At 45.4% G+C, this 17542-nt stretch overlaps 1 protein-coding gene across 2 annotated transcripts in view; it reads right to left on the bottom strand.

The window, feature by feature from the left end:
- SNTB1 (syntrophin beta 1) overlaps nucleotides 1-14617 on the bottom strand; it is a 119591-nt gene extending 104974 nt beyond the window's left edge. The window contains exon 1 of one of the 2 annotated variants that reach the window (XM_063419937.1): nucleotides 13824-14617. In XM_063419937.1, coding sequence (XP_063276007.1) covers nucleotides 13824-14340 — 517 coding nt within the window. In that variant the 5' untranslated portion in view covers nucleotides 14341-14617. The remainder of the gene's footprint in view (nucleotides 1-13823) is intronic. The other variant, XM_063419854.1, reaches the window with a different exon arrangement.
- Nucleotides 14618-17542: the final 2925 nt, after the last annotated feature.

Raw genomic sequence — 17542 nt, 5'->3', positions numbered from 1 at the left:
TGAACATACTTTAAAATGTGTGGATGTGGAATGTAGGGATGGTTTAGTGGTGAATTTGGCATAGCTGGGTTAACAGTTGGACTCAATGATCTTTAGAGTCTTTTCTAACCTACACAGTTCTGTGGCTCTGTAAACCACTCCCATCCCCAGAGCAAGCAGACTAACAGCCCCTCTTTGCTCCAGCCTCCTTGGCCACTGTGACTCACACAAAAGTGTCTTTCAGCAGGGCTATTCAGAGTCCACAGGGGTCCTTCCACCAGAACTGATCCCCAAAGGAGTCAATGCCAGGGGCACTGCAGCTGAAGTGCTGTTGAATCAGATTTACTTTTTGTTATTCTATTTATAAAGGAAATAACATTCAAAACACATGGCATGACTGTTGCAAAGCTGTGTCTCACTTGACTTTTCAGAATCATTTATTATATTTTAACTGCGCACTCTCCATGTACTACTGTAAGAGATTTCTTTGCAGCACTCTCCAAACTATGATTACAGCTTTAACATTATGGCTTAGCTTTAACTCTCCATGTTTTCTAATGATGCCTACATTTAAAAGAAAAAAACCCACAAGGTAATTTTGTTTCATTCCAGGCCTGGAGATCTCAGGGCTCCCGAGCTAAGCCAAATTCCCCTGCACAAAATACAGACTTGCAGCTTCAACCTTCTTGTTATGATACCAACTCTGTCACTTTTCAATCTCTCTTAAACTGTGGTCACAAATTTGCACCTCTTTAGAGACAAGGCAAAGCATCAGGTCTGGCTGTGAGCCATCAGAGCTGATGGAGCCTGCCCGGAGGCGCAGCTCATCCCCAGCAGGGATCTGCCAGGTTCACACACACAAAGCAGCCAGCCGGGACAAAGTCAGCAAGCCAAGGTTTGGATTATGCAATTACTTGTTCAGCTACAACTGCAGGTTTCCCTGCATAATCAGGCTGATTGATAAACATCAAATTTTTTCTGGTGTTGCCTCGCATCCTAAATGATGCAGTCAGAAATCAAAAAGCAGGCAAATGATATCCAGAAAACCCGGTGGGGAGAGGAGCATTGTTGTTGGGTCAGGGGCACCCAGAGACTTTGGGCTTGGTGTACTCTGCAAACCCAGAATACTTCTGATGACTGTCACAGTCTGGCACTATATACTGCAATGGCACCAAGGCAGTTACAAACTCAAATTTCTCCTGGAAAATCATCTATGCATGGAGAGTTGTACAGAGAGGGCATGAGGGCACGTACAAACCTCCTGTTCAAATGGAAAGGGGTCAGATCTCTGCTGGGTGCAGCTTTTTGGAAAAAAAGAAAAACTACTTCATAAACCAGCTTCCACCTGAAACTATAGTTTTGTTGTCTCCACAAACAGTGACCACTTTCTGCTCCAGTGAAACACTATTTTTAGTGTGTTTCTGCTCTTGAAGAGGTCAGGGCTTGGCTCTGAACAAGAAAGAAGACCTGAAACATCCTTTGAAAAACTGTTGATACAGTGCCTGTCACTCTGGAACTTAAAGAGAAAGCAGAGAGGTTTGTAACAGAAACATTTTGATTCTTTCTAATTTGATACAAGTACCCACAACTTAAGCACACGTGTGACTGTGCAGAGTTATTCAGCCTTCTTGATTAGCACAGAACTGTAAATAAAGAAACAATTGTTTAATCAATTATTATTGCACAAAATGACCGAACTTGGAGACTGAACTGCTGCCACGTGTATTTTACAAAGCTTTTACTCATCGGTCTTTGAAGGAAAGGGACGGGAGGAGGGACAACCTGACAGGGTTGGGGAGGCAGAGTATGGAGCCAGGTTTGCTAAGCACAGTAAAGCACCACGGGACCAGAGACTCCATGGACAGCTCAGAGCAGACAGGCAGCCCAGTGAGTCACCCAGTCAGGACCAAAGAGCTGTTCATACTATTTTAAAGAATTAATACAGTAGGTATTGGGGAAAACATAAAGCTGTATCAGCATCTTTTTTTTCCCCTATCAGTGATTTATGTCATTGTTGCTAGCTAATAAATATCTCATGGAAATTAATGGGAACACTTGTGCCAGCTTGAAGACAAGGTGGCTTTCACTCTCCTACCTCCTGCTCTATGTTCATTCCCCTTCCTGCCACTCTAGCAGGGGGCAGGTTGTCCCCACAGCCTGGCCATCACCATCTCACCAGCAGAGGCTTGGCCACAGACAACCGCACAGGACAGCAGGGTCCGAGTGGGAAACAGACCCTGAGGAAAACCAAAATTACAGGTGCAGCCCCCAGTAAAGCATTTCAGCAACTGAATCAACCGAGACTCCTTCAGTGCAGGTATAATCAAGACTCTATTTATTTCTGTTCATCTACATTGCACTGACAACAAACAAATCCTGTCTTGGATATGAGCAAACGCATGTACAACACACATGTACAACACGCATGTACAACACGCATGTACAACACGCATGTACAACACGCATGCCAGCTGTATGTGCCTACCTGCCCCTTGTGCCCATCTAGTACTGCTGATAGACATTCACAGCTGTGCCCACACCAGGGCTAGCTCAGCTCTGGGATTTAACAGCTCCACTTTAAGGCATTCCTAAACCAACATCAGCCAATGCAATAGTGAACAGAAAGAAAGCAAAAAGAAAATAACGAAACTAAGTAATATATTGCATATTCCACCACAGAAATAATTTCCCAGCCTTTATGGTTTCATGAACTTCATTCCTTCACATGCAGAGTTCTACATGAGGTCTTTAATATAGCAAAAGCTAAAAAGGTAGTGAGGCAAACTTAATTTACAGCTGCATTGAGAAGATATTAAAATTATACCTAAAAGAGCTATTTTAAGCAAGTTTTAGAGACTTCAGAATCTCTTCCTCATTTTCTCCTGTATTCAAGGTTTCCACTGTGAGTTTCAGAGAAACAAGAAAGAAATATTCCCCCAGAAATATGACTAACTGAAAAGATCAAATGTAAATGTCTTACAGGAATTCATATAATGTATCATTTGTGACTTCTCTACTGGAAGCGTATCTGTCTTGGCTCATACCAAATACACATCCTTATCCTCTTCATGCAGTGTGCATATTGACAGAAAAGTAACAGAACAAAGTGATTAAGGAGAACAGCATATCTAATTTTTCCAAAGGACTGAATAAATACCTGCATGTATTGAAACTAACTGTATTTTAACAAAATGGGAACAAAGTACTACATTGAGTTGGTCAAAACTTTTTGGCTACGAGAATTTGCTGTGATAAATATGATGTGACTGCAAAAATTTTCTATGAGGAGATGGTACATTGGGTAATTCTCTGCTCTTTCACACAGAAAATTCTACTTATGAAAGGTCTTAAATGCAAGTTCAAATCAGCCTTTTGAAAGAAATTTGATTAACTTTTAGATATAAACTGCCATCTCTGTTTGAAACATCACAAAAATTCCCACAGAAACCTGTGTGTTTTCAAGCTAGCCCTTCCTTTCCTCCCTCAAAACCCAAAAGATATTTGTTCCTGAGTCTTTTGTAAAGAGAGTGAACCCTGAAATCTCTCTAAGGTCTTAATACTATTTATGCACATAGACAAAAAGCTCTGGCAGTACTTGAACGAAAACTCAAGCATTAAATACTAACATTTCACGGTATGCCTAGCAGAAAAGTTCAATAAATATATAAAACAAGATCAACACAGAATGATCCTAGCAATGCAGTCCAAACACAGAAAAAGCCCAGAATCAATTTCAGATTATTTTTATTGAGTGTAATTTATAATATGCTCAGACTCACTATTTATTTCCTCAAGACTTCATATAAAAAGTGCTGCTCTTTTGATAATCTATCCCACGTGTTTATTAAAATAGAGTGAGAGAGAAACATCAAACTGTCACACAATCATTTTTAGTTTCAGGGATATTTTATACACTATCTCTTAGAACTTCAATTTATGACTCTCCTTAATGGAGACTTTCACGGTTGATTTTAACATGTTAAGTGCAAATTCCACTGGTTTGTTACTGCAATGCTTTCTTTATGACCTGTCCTCGCACATCACCTATTTATACAGGCAGCTGTTTGCCAAACAACACAGATCTTCTAAAAACTAGTTCCTTTCACTTGCATTCTCCCTGTATTTAAATATTATTTACTTCTGTGGCCATTTTTAGTCTGACACTTCTCCAGCATTTCACAAACAAAGAAGACTGAAGCTCTTTCAAGGCAGAATAGAGATTTCCTCCCCAGAGCTAGATGAGAGCTGTGTCTTACAAACATCCCAAGAGCATCAGCCTACAACCCAACCACTATTCCTGCAAAGAAAGGGGTAACAAAAGCCATGACAGCAACAGTGGCTTCAAGCTGATTATCTGAGACGAGACATCTGCAGCATCTTTAGGTCTTTAATCAGGTTTAAGCATCACTCCCCACCAATGTGCTCAAAGCTTCAAAAATTTGGGCTATGTTAACTGTTTGACCGGACATTTGCCTAAGCTTCTAAAATCTAGAGGTGTTTAATTTGGGCAAAACACAGTAATAACACCTGGAGCTCTTAATGAAGAGCCTGTTGTCATGATCTAAGTCATTCCAGCTTGAAGCTTGCTTCCCTTCTTTTGCATAAGCACACCTTCCTGACTCTAATATAGCAGAGCTCACAAACAGCCACATCCCCAGCTCTGGAAAAGTCTTCCCAGTGGTGAGATACAGAGTAAAAATCACAGAACAATTAAGGTTGGAAGGGACCACGGGTGGGGTATCTGGTCCAACCCTGCTCCTTAAGCAGGATCTCCCTAGAGCACAGGGCTACACCCAGACTGTTCCTGAGTATGTCCAGTGAAGGAGACTCCACAGCCTCTCCAGTGCTGAGCTGGAACAGTCCAGCATGACATGCTAAAAGCAGAGACCCAATGGGTCACAGGCAGCTCAGCCTCTCCAGACCCAGCAAAGCCCCAGCAGCCCAAAGCTGCCAATGCTGGCCCTAAGCACATATGAAGGTCAAGCACCACACAAGGAACACCTGTTGATGGAGTGTTCATTACAGAAGTATGTATATAAATACATCCTATGGTCTGTGTCTCTCTGCCCAAGTATGTATTTACAGGGTAGGAATCCTGCTGGGTCTCTGCAGACACTTCTCCATCCCATCCACCCATCACTGACGGAGGAAGAGACTGGGCACCAGGAAAGTCCATCGCTGCATGAGACAGGACAAGTAGGTTAAAAGGGACAGGTAGTTACCAAGAGTAATGTGTTCTTTGGAAAACAATTGTAATCTGGAAACCTTTTTTTCTGTTCACAGCATCATCCACAAAAAAAACCCAAACAAACAAACAAAACCCCAACCAAATAAACAAAACCCAAAAAAACACACACACACAAACCCCCAATAAACAAATAAACAAACCAACCCAAATAAGAATCCCCCAAGCCGGACAAAATAAATCAAATAAAAAACCTCACAAATCTTCCTCACCTTATTCCTGGAAAATACTTCCGAACATCCAATACCTAAATACCTCCCTTGGCTTCACATCAGTAAGAGGAGGATCCATCTGGCTTCTACCTGGGAAGGGTAAGACCAAAGGGAAACTGCCTGCTATAAGGGAAATCACACCTGCCACCACATTCCTGCCAATCTCTCTGCTAGCTTTGTCTTTCCAGGCTGCTTCATGGGGACTAAAGCCCAAACACCAGGATAAACAGATTAAACTTTCACTGTCTGAGTTAAAACTATTAGCTTAAAGCAGCCTCAAAAGATACATGTTGGATAACTCTACCAGCATCCAGGTTGGATAACCTCTCCAGCATCTTCACACAGCTGCCTCTTACTCCCCTTGCAGAATCGGAGCCACTGGCAGTTTAAACACATCAGTACAGTAAATCATCCTGGAAATAGCTTGAAATATTCTTGAAATAATTCAGACTAAAGTGGAGATAGGTTATTTCCATGGTGTAGCTTTTCCATGCTCTCTCATAACCTCTTGATTATGTTAAAAGCCAAAATAGATACTGCACCAGCTATATATGCCTATGGCAAATGGAACATAAAGTTTAATTAATGGTCCCATTTCCCTGAAAAGGCACATGAGGTTAATAAATATTCCCAAGAGGTCATGTTACCTGTTGAAGCAAATCAGGTAAGCTGTGTCTCTTTACCAGAAAAGAATTTATATTCTGATACTGGCTTTTTACATTTTATTTTTATGTTATGATATAGTTCTAGCTTTCTGATACTTGGAAAAAAAATCTGTTTCTCAGGTACTTACACCATATCAGGAATTGACCAATTTTCAGTCTGCCATTAAAGTGAGCAGAAGCTGTTCATGTAGATGCACACACTCATTACTCACCTGTGTGCTGCCTTGAAGTTGCAAATACATGCCACCTTCAGAAGGAAATATCCCAGAGCAGAGAGGAATAAACAGCCACAGCTTTAGTTCTGATGACTTCTAGAGCTATGTCAATAAGCACAACTTCAACAATTCGGCAAAAACCTGCATATCATTTTTAGAAGGAGCTGTATGTTAATAATTTCTGATTAGAGACAGTTTTCCCACAATCTGTTTTTTTGGCTCATTTCCTTACAATTAAAAACTCCATTTTACCCAACAGTACAATACAGATGCGCTGCTTTGGCAGTGACCTACTTTGCTGTGCCCTTAGCATATGTGCAACAAAGCTGTAACCAGTTCAGTAGTTCAAGTTCTAGACAGACAAAATTAAAGCCAGACTGTAACAGAAGTGTACAGTAGCAGCAGTCAGAAATCTGCCAACGAGTTATGTGGAAATTATGTTCCTTAATTGAATTTATGTTAAGGAACAAACTTAACCTAACAGCTAGGCAGTATCTAGTGTTGAAGCAATCTGATGAACTAGTCACAGCAGATTAAACCTTTTTCAAGTAAGTTTAAAAACTTATGTTCTGGAAAAAATTATGTTTTGTGTGCTAATTGGATGATGAACAAACTAGTTCTGTCTTTTCCAACTTCCCCCACATGCAAGCTTCTGTGTCCTAGTTCATTACTCAGTTTTGCTGGACTCTGAGATGTTGCAAGATGCTGGATGTCATAATTTCAATTATGAAAATCCTCTCTCCCAGAAGAGAAAGGTAAAGAAGGCTGAGCTATTAACCATCTTTTAAAGCACAGAGATATGGTCTCACACAGCAGCTTTCCTGGTCCTGCCAAATAGCAGCTGACACATGTATTTAAGAGCATGAAGGAGGCTCACAACACACCTTCCAACATGTAGCATGAATAACAACTAGCACTCCATGCTTTCTACATACTTTGTAGTTTCTCACACACTTCTCCAGCCCAAATCAACCATGTCTCACCTTGAACATCTTCAAACTTCCTCCTTGCTTGCAGTGACTCCCCAAGGCATGCACCAAATGCTGCCACTCCCCTGATGTTCCTTCCCATCTTTACAACAAACTTTGTGCCTCTGTCAAAACAAGTCAATTTATTCCTCCTATTCTGAGTCTCAACTCTTTCCCAATTTGCCACAACAGTGCAGTGCTTTCCCTGATTGCTCTAAGAACAGATGTCCTGGTAAAGACCCTTAGCACAGGCACACCTTATGCTGGCAGAAGTATTTCTCTCCACTCTGCAGCTTAAGGTTTGGAGGAGTGCCATAATTGAGCCAAATGTAGCCCATTTCACCCCTACAGCTGCTGTAGTGACACCAGCGTGGGGCTGGGAGGGGCTAAAAGAAGAATCTGGCCCCTCCACCCACCAAGTCAAGGCCAGCAAAGCTGTGTTCTATGAGCTACTCACAAACTCTATATGATAAGTATTTAAAGGACTTTCTGCACAGTCTAGAAATACTGCTACCATCCCTTCTTCACCAACTATTTTTCTGAGATGCTTGAGAAATTGTTTCAGACTTGGAAAGCCAGAGTCTTCATGCTGTACCAGGACAGCTTTGTTCCCATCATATTTTGTTCACTTATGCTATTGCTCTCTTGAACTACTGTTTCCTCCAATTTCCCTTCTACTGAAGTAGCTGTACCAATTCTAACAAGTAGCCATGGCAACATAATCTTGCAGAATAAAGGACAAAATAATCTTACGATCAGAAATCTAAATAAGAAAAATGGAATGGAAATAATGTGTTCTTAAAGCCTGAGAGCAGAGTGACTACTGCATGGGTTACAAACAGACAGAGCAAACTCTCTAATACTTATGAACTTTGAATGAACACAAACAGATGCTATATTTACAGCCAAATGTACAGATACATTACTAGCAGGGCAAGTTCCACACCATGTATTATAAAAACAATGACATTAAGAGAATAAAAGAAAGTTAAAACTCTTTCCTAGCTCACACCTGAAACCATCGATCAACTGGGATCCGCACCTGAGCTGGGCTGTCCCAAACCCAAAGTGGTTTGAATTCTGGACACTCAGCTCCCTCAGGACAGACATGCAGTGAGCATCTCTGACCCAAGCCCAGTGGGCAGCAGGGGTGGGAGGAGGCCAGTGCCCTCGGCATCACCTCTGTGAAAATGCTGTCCTGAGAGGGTGGAAATGCCCTCCAGTGAAAAGGTACCTGCCCCAGCAAAATTAAGATACAAACATTGTTTTATTAACCATAGCAGAAGCCTTCAGCTTTCAATTTTACTCTCCTGGTTTAAAGATTCTTTAAAGAGTTACTACTGGGATTCTAAAATATGCTTTGTTCTTTTCTAATGATACTTAACATGAATAATCTGTGTGTGCAATTGAATCCCAAATCTTTAGACGTATTTAATCTTCTAAGCACCCTTAAGGAGATGGTAGTTGCTTCTATAGGGATTAGTATTTGATTTCCAGGGTGGTTGGGTTGACAGGGCACCCTGCACTTGGTCCAGATAAATCTAGGAATGTGTTGCCCACAACTGCCTTATTTTCTTTAGAGTAACAGAGACAGAGGACTCATACAAGAATTACTGCAAAGAGGATGTACTGATTTTTATCTGTGAAAGGTGATACAGGCTGTCTGGACTGCTAAATTAGCCTGTAATCTAATCTAATCAATGAAAAACACATCAAGTGTTGCCACTCAACCTTCTCCATCAGCTACAGGCAGCTGAAACAATCAAAACTGAGATTCTCAGCAACTGCTTAGACCTGGAACTCTCGGAATAAGATTACCTGCTCCTTTCCCTTTCAATTTCACTTTCAAACTGATGTGTGCCAAGGGCAGATACATGAGTCATGAAATGTACAGCTTCTACATATAAGGCATTTCCCTAAGTTCATATTTGCTGGTACAAACCCCACCTCACCACCCCCCCCCAAAAAAAAAAACAAGATAAAGTGTCCATATATATATTGGAAGCATAAAGAATAACTATGCATACAATTTGTAGTCACTGATATTTACAGCCCTGACCTGAGTGTAGTAACTAGTTATGTCACATACACGCTTATTAAGTGCCCTGTGCCTCATTTTTCCTCTATACTTGCAGGAGATACACTTTCTGGATAAATACTGTATTTTGTTATCCTCAGAAATCTCCTGTTGTCACTACTTTACTGAGAGAAACACAAAAACATAGATAAGATCAAAAGCCAACAAGAAGCCCATACCTATTTTACACTATTTCAACATGTAATTCACACAGATAGGATTGCTTTGCTTCACCCAGAGGAAATTAAAAAGGGTAGGAAGGGGAGAATCACTACAATTCTTACAGAAATATTATCTGGAAAATAATACATGTTACTACAGTACAAACTGCATTGTGCTTATTCTTACATAGCTTTAAAGCTGTGTATCAGTTCCAAGAAAGCCACAGAAGATTACTAAAGTCTACTCTCCATGTGCTAAAATTCACTATGCAGGGGGCTGCCTCCCTGTGGGAAATTTATACAAACCCAGGGATGCTGCCAAAGCCACAGACGTTGCAATTGTGTTAACTTGGAATCATTCAAAACCAGTAAATCTCTACCAATACTAAAGATGCTCCTTTTCCCACTACGTACCTTCCACCACCATCAGTACTAGCTCACCCGCACACATTAAACAAGTTAGGGAAAAATACCCTGCAGAAAGACAAAAGTCACCAATGCAGGGTTTTTTTGTCCACATCCCAATACAGCATCATGCAGAGGGGTCCTGTTTGCACAGTCTACTTCAAGGCTACTTCAAGTTTGTATTTTTTTCACTGAACACATAGAGAATACAAGTAAAGCACAACCAGCTTAGTTACAGAGCACGCCAAGACACTGCTCTTATCCAGGATGCTTTGATAAAAACAAACACCTTTGGTGTCTTGAGAGTCACTTGAATGTAATGTGCTTCACACAGCACGAGAGGGGCTGGTTGATTTTCAAAAGTGCTTATTTAGGATAGCCCAAATTTAACAAAACCACAAGGAAATTCTATGTGCAAACAATAGCTGTCAGGATAATTTTAGCTTCCTTCCACACCTGCAAATATGCATTGTACAAGGAGGCTGCCTCGTCTCTCATGTAGGGAAATTCTCTCTGCTCCTGAATGCTGGTGAGAAGCTCCATCCTGCTGTTCTGAACACCCCAGAAACCACCCAGGGCTGACAAGCCCAACACCAGGGCTACCCCCAGCCCTGCTCCCTCCGCCTGCTTTGCTCCCCACACCCAGTCTGTGATGGACAGCTCACAGGAAATTAAACCCTGCAGGCAGAAGAGGTCCATCCCCGCAGATGAGGAGACAGAATGATTTCTAAGGGCTCAAGTCCTTCCTCCCCATCACCTCCCTCTCCTCTTGAGCCTTCTGCCTTATGGCTCCTCTTAAGGCAGTATCACCTGTTGCCTTATTTCCCTTCTGGTTATCAAATTCTACTGGATTTAAGGCACCCTGGCCAACAACACAGACTACACCTATAAGAGGGAACTTTAGCTTAGTAGGTGAATTATGCAAGTGTCAGGGATGGAAAATGAGAAGACAGAACAACCCAGCATGGCTATTACATTTGTTAGAGTAGGACCTCTCCTATGGGGCTTTACAGCTGTGCCCCCCAACATCAGCACAGCTGCTGCAGTTACACCACTTCTGATCCTTCAGCAAATCTCTCTTTCCACCAGCTCAGAGACAGTGATCAATGCAGGAAAAAGGGCAAGTGTTAAAATGAAGCACTGCCTGATTCCATCTCTTCACAGACCTTCCTCCTCCTGCCACCCACCCAGGTGCCAGCCCTGCCTCCCACACGGGGTGCAGAGGCCTGGGGAGGGATTTTCCACTCCCTTCCTCCCTGCACAGGAATGCAGGAGAGACTTCGGTTTAGTGCTGAGCTGGTAAATGCCTCATTTCACTGAGCAAGCAGTTTCAGGCAGGACACTATATAACAGGCAGGCTCCAGCACTCTGATATTGGGTGTATTGAGCCACATCTTCCCTGCCATAACCTCTAGGAAATACTCAATGTAATGTAAGACCCTTTCCAGGAATGCACAATGCATTGGGCAATACTCAGAGCCTTGCTGCACCATGAAACGTGTTTCTCGTGCTTTACACCTTGCCGTGCCTTTCCTGGACTGGAAGGCACAAACAAATCTCAGAATCTCCCTAAAATGTAAATCTTAATTTTGACCCTGGAAAAACATGCTGGCTTTGCTCTGTGAATTGGAGAAAGTGTCTCGAGCGGGGCTGCACAAGGGTCTTGCCCTGCCCCATCACACTGCTTTTTGCCATATATAACTCTCTAAGAAGTCAGGAAATGGCAAAATCCTGTAGTCTGTAAGGAAAGGAAAATCAAGTGTTGGCCTTCTATACTTTAAAGAGTAAAAAGGACTTTTAGATTTTCCTTCCTTTAGTAATAAAAATACCATTTTAGACTCTGCTGCTGAAGAATGAGCTTCAAAGCGGGCAATCAAATCGCAGAGAATTGTTCTAAGCTGCCTGTTTTCACAAGCCATTCCATGGAGTGGGTCCCCGCTGAAGGGAGCAGCCCTCCCAGGCAATGCTGGAGCCAAGGTTTGGTTTGGTTTCTCTGCTGAAATAGCAAGAGAAAGGCAGGACAAAATACTGAGTGCAGCGTCAGAATATTTTAACTTTACCTACAGATCACTACTGAAATACATTCTCATTTTGCAAATTACAAATTCAATTGCAGAAACAACTTCTGAGGCACCTCAGCATGGAGCAAACAAATGCAAGATAGCTGTGATGTCAAAAGGAGTGAAAGAGGGTGCTTTGTGTCCCCCACTGAAATGGCTTCATCTTCACTCCTGGCCCAGAAGAAAACGGAGGGATTTTTAAGGCTCAGTGCTGCAGGCACTACACAGAGGGAGGGAGACTGCTGCCAGCACTATATACATTACTCATTAGGTCACAGCACAGCTCAGCCACTACCTGGCCTGCACCCTAGAAAGCCCTTAAACTGCATTAAAAAATCAGGGATAAAATTTAGATGCAACAGCCTCACTTCAGACTGCCCAGAGAAGTTCATATTAATACCTCAGAGGTATATCTGTAATCAATTCAGCTGCAGTGAGGGAAGACGAGATGCACTGTGGTCCTGCAGGTATTGCACGGCACAGGGGGAGGGGAGAGACAATTGTCCTCAGCTTCGTAAATCCTCATGGAGCACTACCTCCTCCAGTTTTCACTGTCACAGGGACAACAAAAGAGTTTCTCAGCATACACTGCTGTGGAACACATTTCACACCTTCTCACCCTTTCAAACTTTTTCTGTAACTTTATGCCATAGTTGGCTGCTCACAGCTGATCCTCAGCTGCACCTCCCAGCCAGCAGCAGCACCTCCTTTGCTCCTCGAAATAACCAGCAAAAAACAGAGGTGAAGAAACCTGCGGCACCGAAAGGGCTCCAGGTCCGGGCGGGAGTGCCCGCGGCTCGCAGGAGAGCGCTGCACGGGGGAAGGCAGCGCTGCAGCGTGCCTCGAATGCCACTGACCTCCGGTTAAACGAACTTGTGGGCAAATATGTAATCACTTTATCACACACACGCCAAGGGCAGCTCTGAAGCTGTTCATTCTCTCAGGTGGAGCAAGTAAATTAGTCCTTGCGAAAAGACAGGGATTAAACGTTTGTGCACGCCTCTCTCCTCATGAGCTCTGGGGGAACTGGGCTCTGCTTTTCTACCTGCTCCCCCCAACATCCGTCCCGTTCTGGGGGGACGCGGTCCCTCCACGTCTCCTCCACGCACACCAGCGTCTGCTCCTTCCTCCGAGCTCAATTTCTAAGGCTACTTTTTACAAAACTGTTTCAACCACCCTTGAGAAAGGAACAGGCGCTGCTTTGCAGGGATGGCCAAAGACTCCGTGAGGCACCGTCAGCTTCATTTAAACCGCTTCGCCCCCGTCCCCGATGGGGAGCAGGGCGGTGGAAGGAGGAACCGGAGTGACGGTGGTGTCGGGCGTTTCGAGATGACCGGGGCAAAGTCACCCAAGCCATTCCCTTAATGCCAGGGTAGGACGGGGGCTTCCTTTACTTCTTTAACCCCTCTCTCAGAGTACCGAACTCTCCCCACCTTTCTTGGGCTGAAAAGGTGTGAAAATGTCCTGACGGCAGATCCAAAAGATCCCTCACCCTGCAGGAGGCTCGGTCCGGCTCCCCCCGGGAGCCTCAGCCCAGGAGCAGACCCGTCCCCGCGACCGGACGGGGCTGCGGAGCCTCCAATGCCCGCGCACGGACGGGGCTGTGGGGACTGCGCCCGTGGTTACGAGGGGAAAAAGTTCAAGCCCGGCTCCGCCGCATCCCGCTTGTCCCTTCCCGAGGGGCTGTATCCATAACACACGCCATCGAGGGTCCCGGCGCGGCGTACAGAGTGTGAACTCAGCTCGCCGGAAAAACGCCCGGAGGAGCCGCACCACATGCGCGGGGTCATCCCCTGGCCCCCGGCCCGGCCCCACAGCCCCGCTCCGCTCCCCTACCTTCCAGCAGCACCTCCTTGCCGGCCCGTTTGAGCGCCTGCACCGCCTCGTCGTGAGTGGCATCCCGCAGGTCGGTGCCGTTCACAGCCAGGATGGCATCGCCCACGTAGAGAGCCTGGGTCTGGTCAGCCGCCAGCCCCTTGAAAATCTTGCTGATGAGGATGGGCATCTTGTTCTCCTTGCCCCCCTTGATGCTGATGCCCAGTCCGCCCAGCTCCTGCTTCAGCACCTTCACGCAGCGCTTCTTGTTGGAGATGGTCTCGGGCACCTGCTCGGGGGGGTCGGTGAAGGCGGTGCGCGCCGCCGCCGGCGCCCCGCCGCCCTCGGCCCCGCGGCACGCCGTCCCATCGCCGCCCAGCCCGTTGTGGGCCGCGCCGTCGGGGCGCTCCTCGCCGCTCAGCACCAGCGCCTCGCCGCCCAAGTTGGCCAGCACTTTGTGCCAGCGCTCCCGCACCAAAACTTCCAGCCAGCCGCTGCGCTGCGCCCGGCCGCCCCCGCCCGCCGCCGCTACCGCCATCTTAGGAGCATGCTGGAAGCGCCGAGTGACGGCACCCCCGGCACGGCACGGCGCGGCGGCACCGGACTTCAGCCGGGGGGCGGCAGCTCCCGGCGCGGCGGGGAGGGGCGAGGAGCCGGGGCGGGCGCACCTGGCGGCACCGCCCGCGGGCGGGGTGGGCCGGGGCTGTCCCGCCCTCCCGCGGGGACACGCCGTGGGACAGCCCCGCTGAGGCGCGGCGCCCGTCGGGCCCGGGCTGCGGTGGCGTGCGGTTCTCCAGGGACCCCGGCGGGGCGGCGGTGGCAGACCCGGCAGCTGCCGTCTGCACTGGGGTGTAGGGGGAGCTGAAGGAAACCAACGGCAGGGAAGAGATAAGGAAAACGCAACTCTTTTTTTCCCCCAGGGATTTTTCTATAAAGTTTTAGAGAATTAAAACTAACGGGTGGCTCCAAGGTACTTAAATTTCAGCTCTATGGAATTAGAATACGAGTTATTTCACGGCTTTGTAGGATGGAAGTATTAAGTGCTTGTGACGGATACTTTTGCACATTTTATAATTGTTTTCTATGCACTTTGATTACAAATGTTAAAGGCTCGTGGAGGCTACATGTCCCATTTTGCAGTTTTTCCCATACTCCGTTCCCTCCTAGGAAACATTAGGTGCCTGACAAGAAGCTTGAAGCTCCAGCTCAAGCGTAAGAGCAGGACAAGCTTTCGCATTGCCTTTCAGCAGGTCTGGAGGTGCTCCCCCACAGCATCTACAGGCAGGAGGCACCTCCAGGACTGCCTTTGTTTCTGCTCCTTGCAGAGCAGCTCTGCCTCCTTCCTGAGCTGGAATGAAATCTCCAGCGGTTCTGGACTGTTTGGTGTATGTGTGAACAAGACTTTGCGGAGGTTGGGATAGCCAGAGAAGTTGTTAGTCCCAATCATTTCAGCCATGTGAGTCCTGTGGCTCCCTAAGTGCCGCACCTTGCTCTTTTTTAAAGTGATGCCATTCATTTCTGACACTGAAGGTTTGCTTCCAGGTACACTCATGTGCCCAGGTTAATGTGGGCTGGGCAATTTGGGACTCACCTCCTCAGCATGGGGTGGGACCTATATATGGGATCATCCTTGTCTTGGTTTAATAGGGTCTCTTAGACATGCTGCTGGCACTAAGCTACACAAAACCCTTTCCCTTCCCTCCAAAAGGCAACCGAAGGAGGCCTCTACCCTGCTTCATCTGCAGCCTCATCCAGGCTACACTCAGCTCCCTCCACCCCAATAGAAATCCAACCCTGCACCTATGGAGAGTGAGAATCCACAGGTGATGGGTTATTCGAGGATAATGAGTGGGTGGAGAAAAAGCAGACGGAAGAGAGGTCTCTTCATTTCTCATGTTAATCACTGCAAGGTGAAAAGCTATAATTAAGTTTTCAGGGCTGTGAATCCTGAGTGAAAAGAAGCATGTCCCGCTAAACCTGAACAAGGCACTTAATCTCTACACAGGAGGAGGCTACAACACACCCTTTCTCCAGCTGATTCCTCCCTTGTTGATTTAGGTAGCTCATGTGCAATACCTTGGATGTTTGGGTAGGTGGCCCTTTGTAGGTCCCATTCCCACGTACAAAGTATAGTCAATGAATGTGCTCCTTTGGTTCCAGCAGCTTCAGGTAGGTGAGAGAAGGATGGAAGGGAAAGGACAGGCTTGCAAAAATCAAGTGTTACAGTGCCAGTTGTCACTGCACTCACAGCCCAAGTGTCCAGGCCAAGTTGTAAAATCAGATGTCTGTTTTCGAGCTATAAGCTCTTACCCATTATTTCGTGTTTCTTCTTCATGGCTTAATAAAGGATCAGTGCTACTGCTAATGGAGATGTGTATTTTTAAACTAGTTTCAGAAGATTTACAATGAAGAGATATTCAGGTGGTTTCTGTGCTGTTGTGCAAAGGTAATAAAGGAAATGTTTGATGCCTCACGCTTCTTTGGCGCACTGTGTGTTTGGGCTGTGTTTGCTGAGTGTGTCTGGTGATCCAGTGGGATTCCCACGGAACTCCTTGTGTAGACAATTGTACTGTGTGTATCTGAGAGCTGTGCTTGTTCCAGCTATTTTCCTTTCCCATTCCAACAGAGGTAAATAATAAAGCTTCTCAGGGCCAGCATCTGAGATATGGATCCCTTGTACAAAACAGACTTTATAGCAGTCTTCACTGCTTCCTTCTCCCCCTTTCTGCCCACCTTGGATCTGTAAAGAAGGCAGAGGTGATGTTTTAGTCTTGAAAATAAAGGTAAAGATAGTGTAAGAGATGCTAAGGCACAGACTCAAGGCAAACAGTGTCCCAGATTGTCTTTCCTCCTGGAGACACTGCAATTGATACCTGATATCTGTGTTCCCTGTCCTGGGAGCTCAGGCTTATAATTTTATTTGTGTACCCTGAGTCTTTGTGTACTCCAAGAGCAACTTCAGGCTGCTGAACTGAGGGTGAGAAGGAAAAGGTGTCTTGAGACTTCTCTCTCAGTGGTACCCCTGCCAACATTACTGTCCTTGGTCCTGCCTCAGGTCTGCCGGTCATGCCTGCAGTGTGATTTCTGAAATTCAGGTTTATGCAGCAGGAGTAGAAACAGGGTGTTTCATTGGGTATTCAGCTATTGGATGCCCAGGTTTGCCACAGATAATGTTGTTCCAAAGTCAGCTGTTGGTTCCTAATGGTTTTTAGGGCATAGCAGAAAGCAAATTCCTAATTTCAGCTACAAACTTTTCCTGACAGTGTTGTTTCTGGCAGCATCTGTAATTACTCACTGCAATTGCAGTGTTCCGTGTGACTCTCTGCAAGGAAGCCGGGATATGTGGTGGGATGGCCAAAGCACTCGATACTTCCAAACTTCCATCTCTAATCACTAGAAAGGCTTTCAGCACAGACAAAGCGTAGCAAAACTCCCTCTCCATCAATTGTCCTTCTGAAATGGTTTGCTGTGAAGAATGGAGTCTTTCAAACAAGCCAAAAATAATTCTTTTGATTTTTGTATTTTAGCAGTGCTTAAGTGTTTGAACTAGATTAGTGTTCCTTTCACTCCTGCTGTATAAACAAATTGTTAGGCAAGATAATGCTAATAGCTGCTGTTGACCTGCAGGGGCCTGTGGGCTCAGCTAAAGTCAAGGGCCTAAATGGAAGAAGCAGTTCAGTGAACTGGAAGAAGTCACAGCATTGAAAAAACACAGAGGCTGCATCCCAGGACAAGGAGCA

This window comes from Prinia subflava, chromosome 1, assembly GCF_021018805.1.
Source record: "Prinia subflava isolate CZ2003 ecotype Zambia chromosome 1, Cam_Psub_1.2, whole genome shotgun sequence".
Taxonomy (NCBI): Eukaryota; Metazoa; Chordata; class Aves; order Passeriformes; family Cisticolidae; genus Prinia; species Prinia subflava.
The sequence above is the reverse complement of the archived record's forward strand: the minus strand, read 5'-3'. Positions and strand labels throughout refer to the sequence as shown.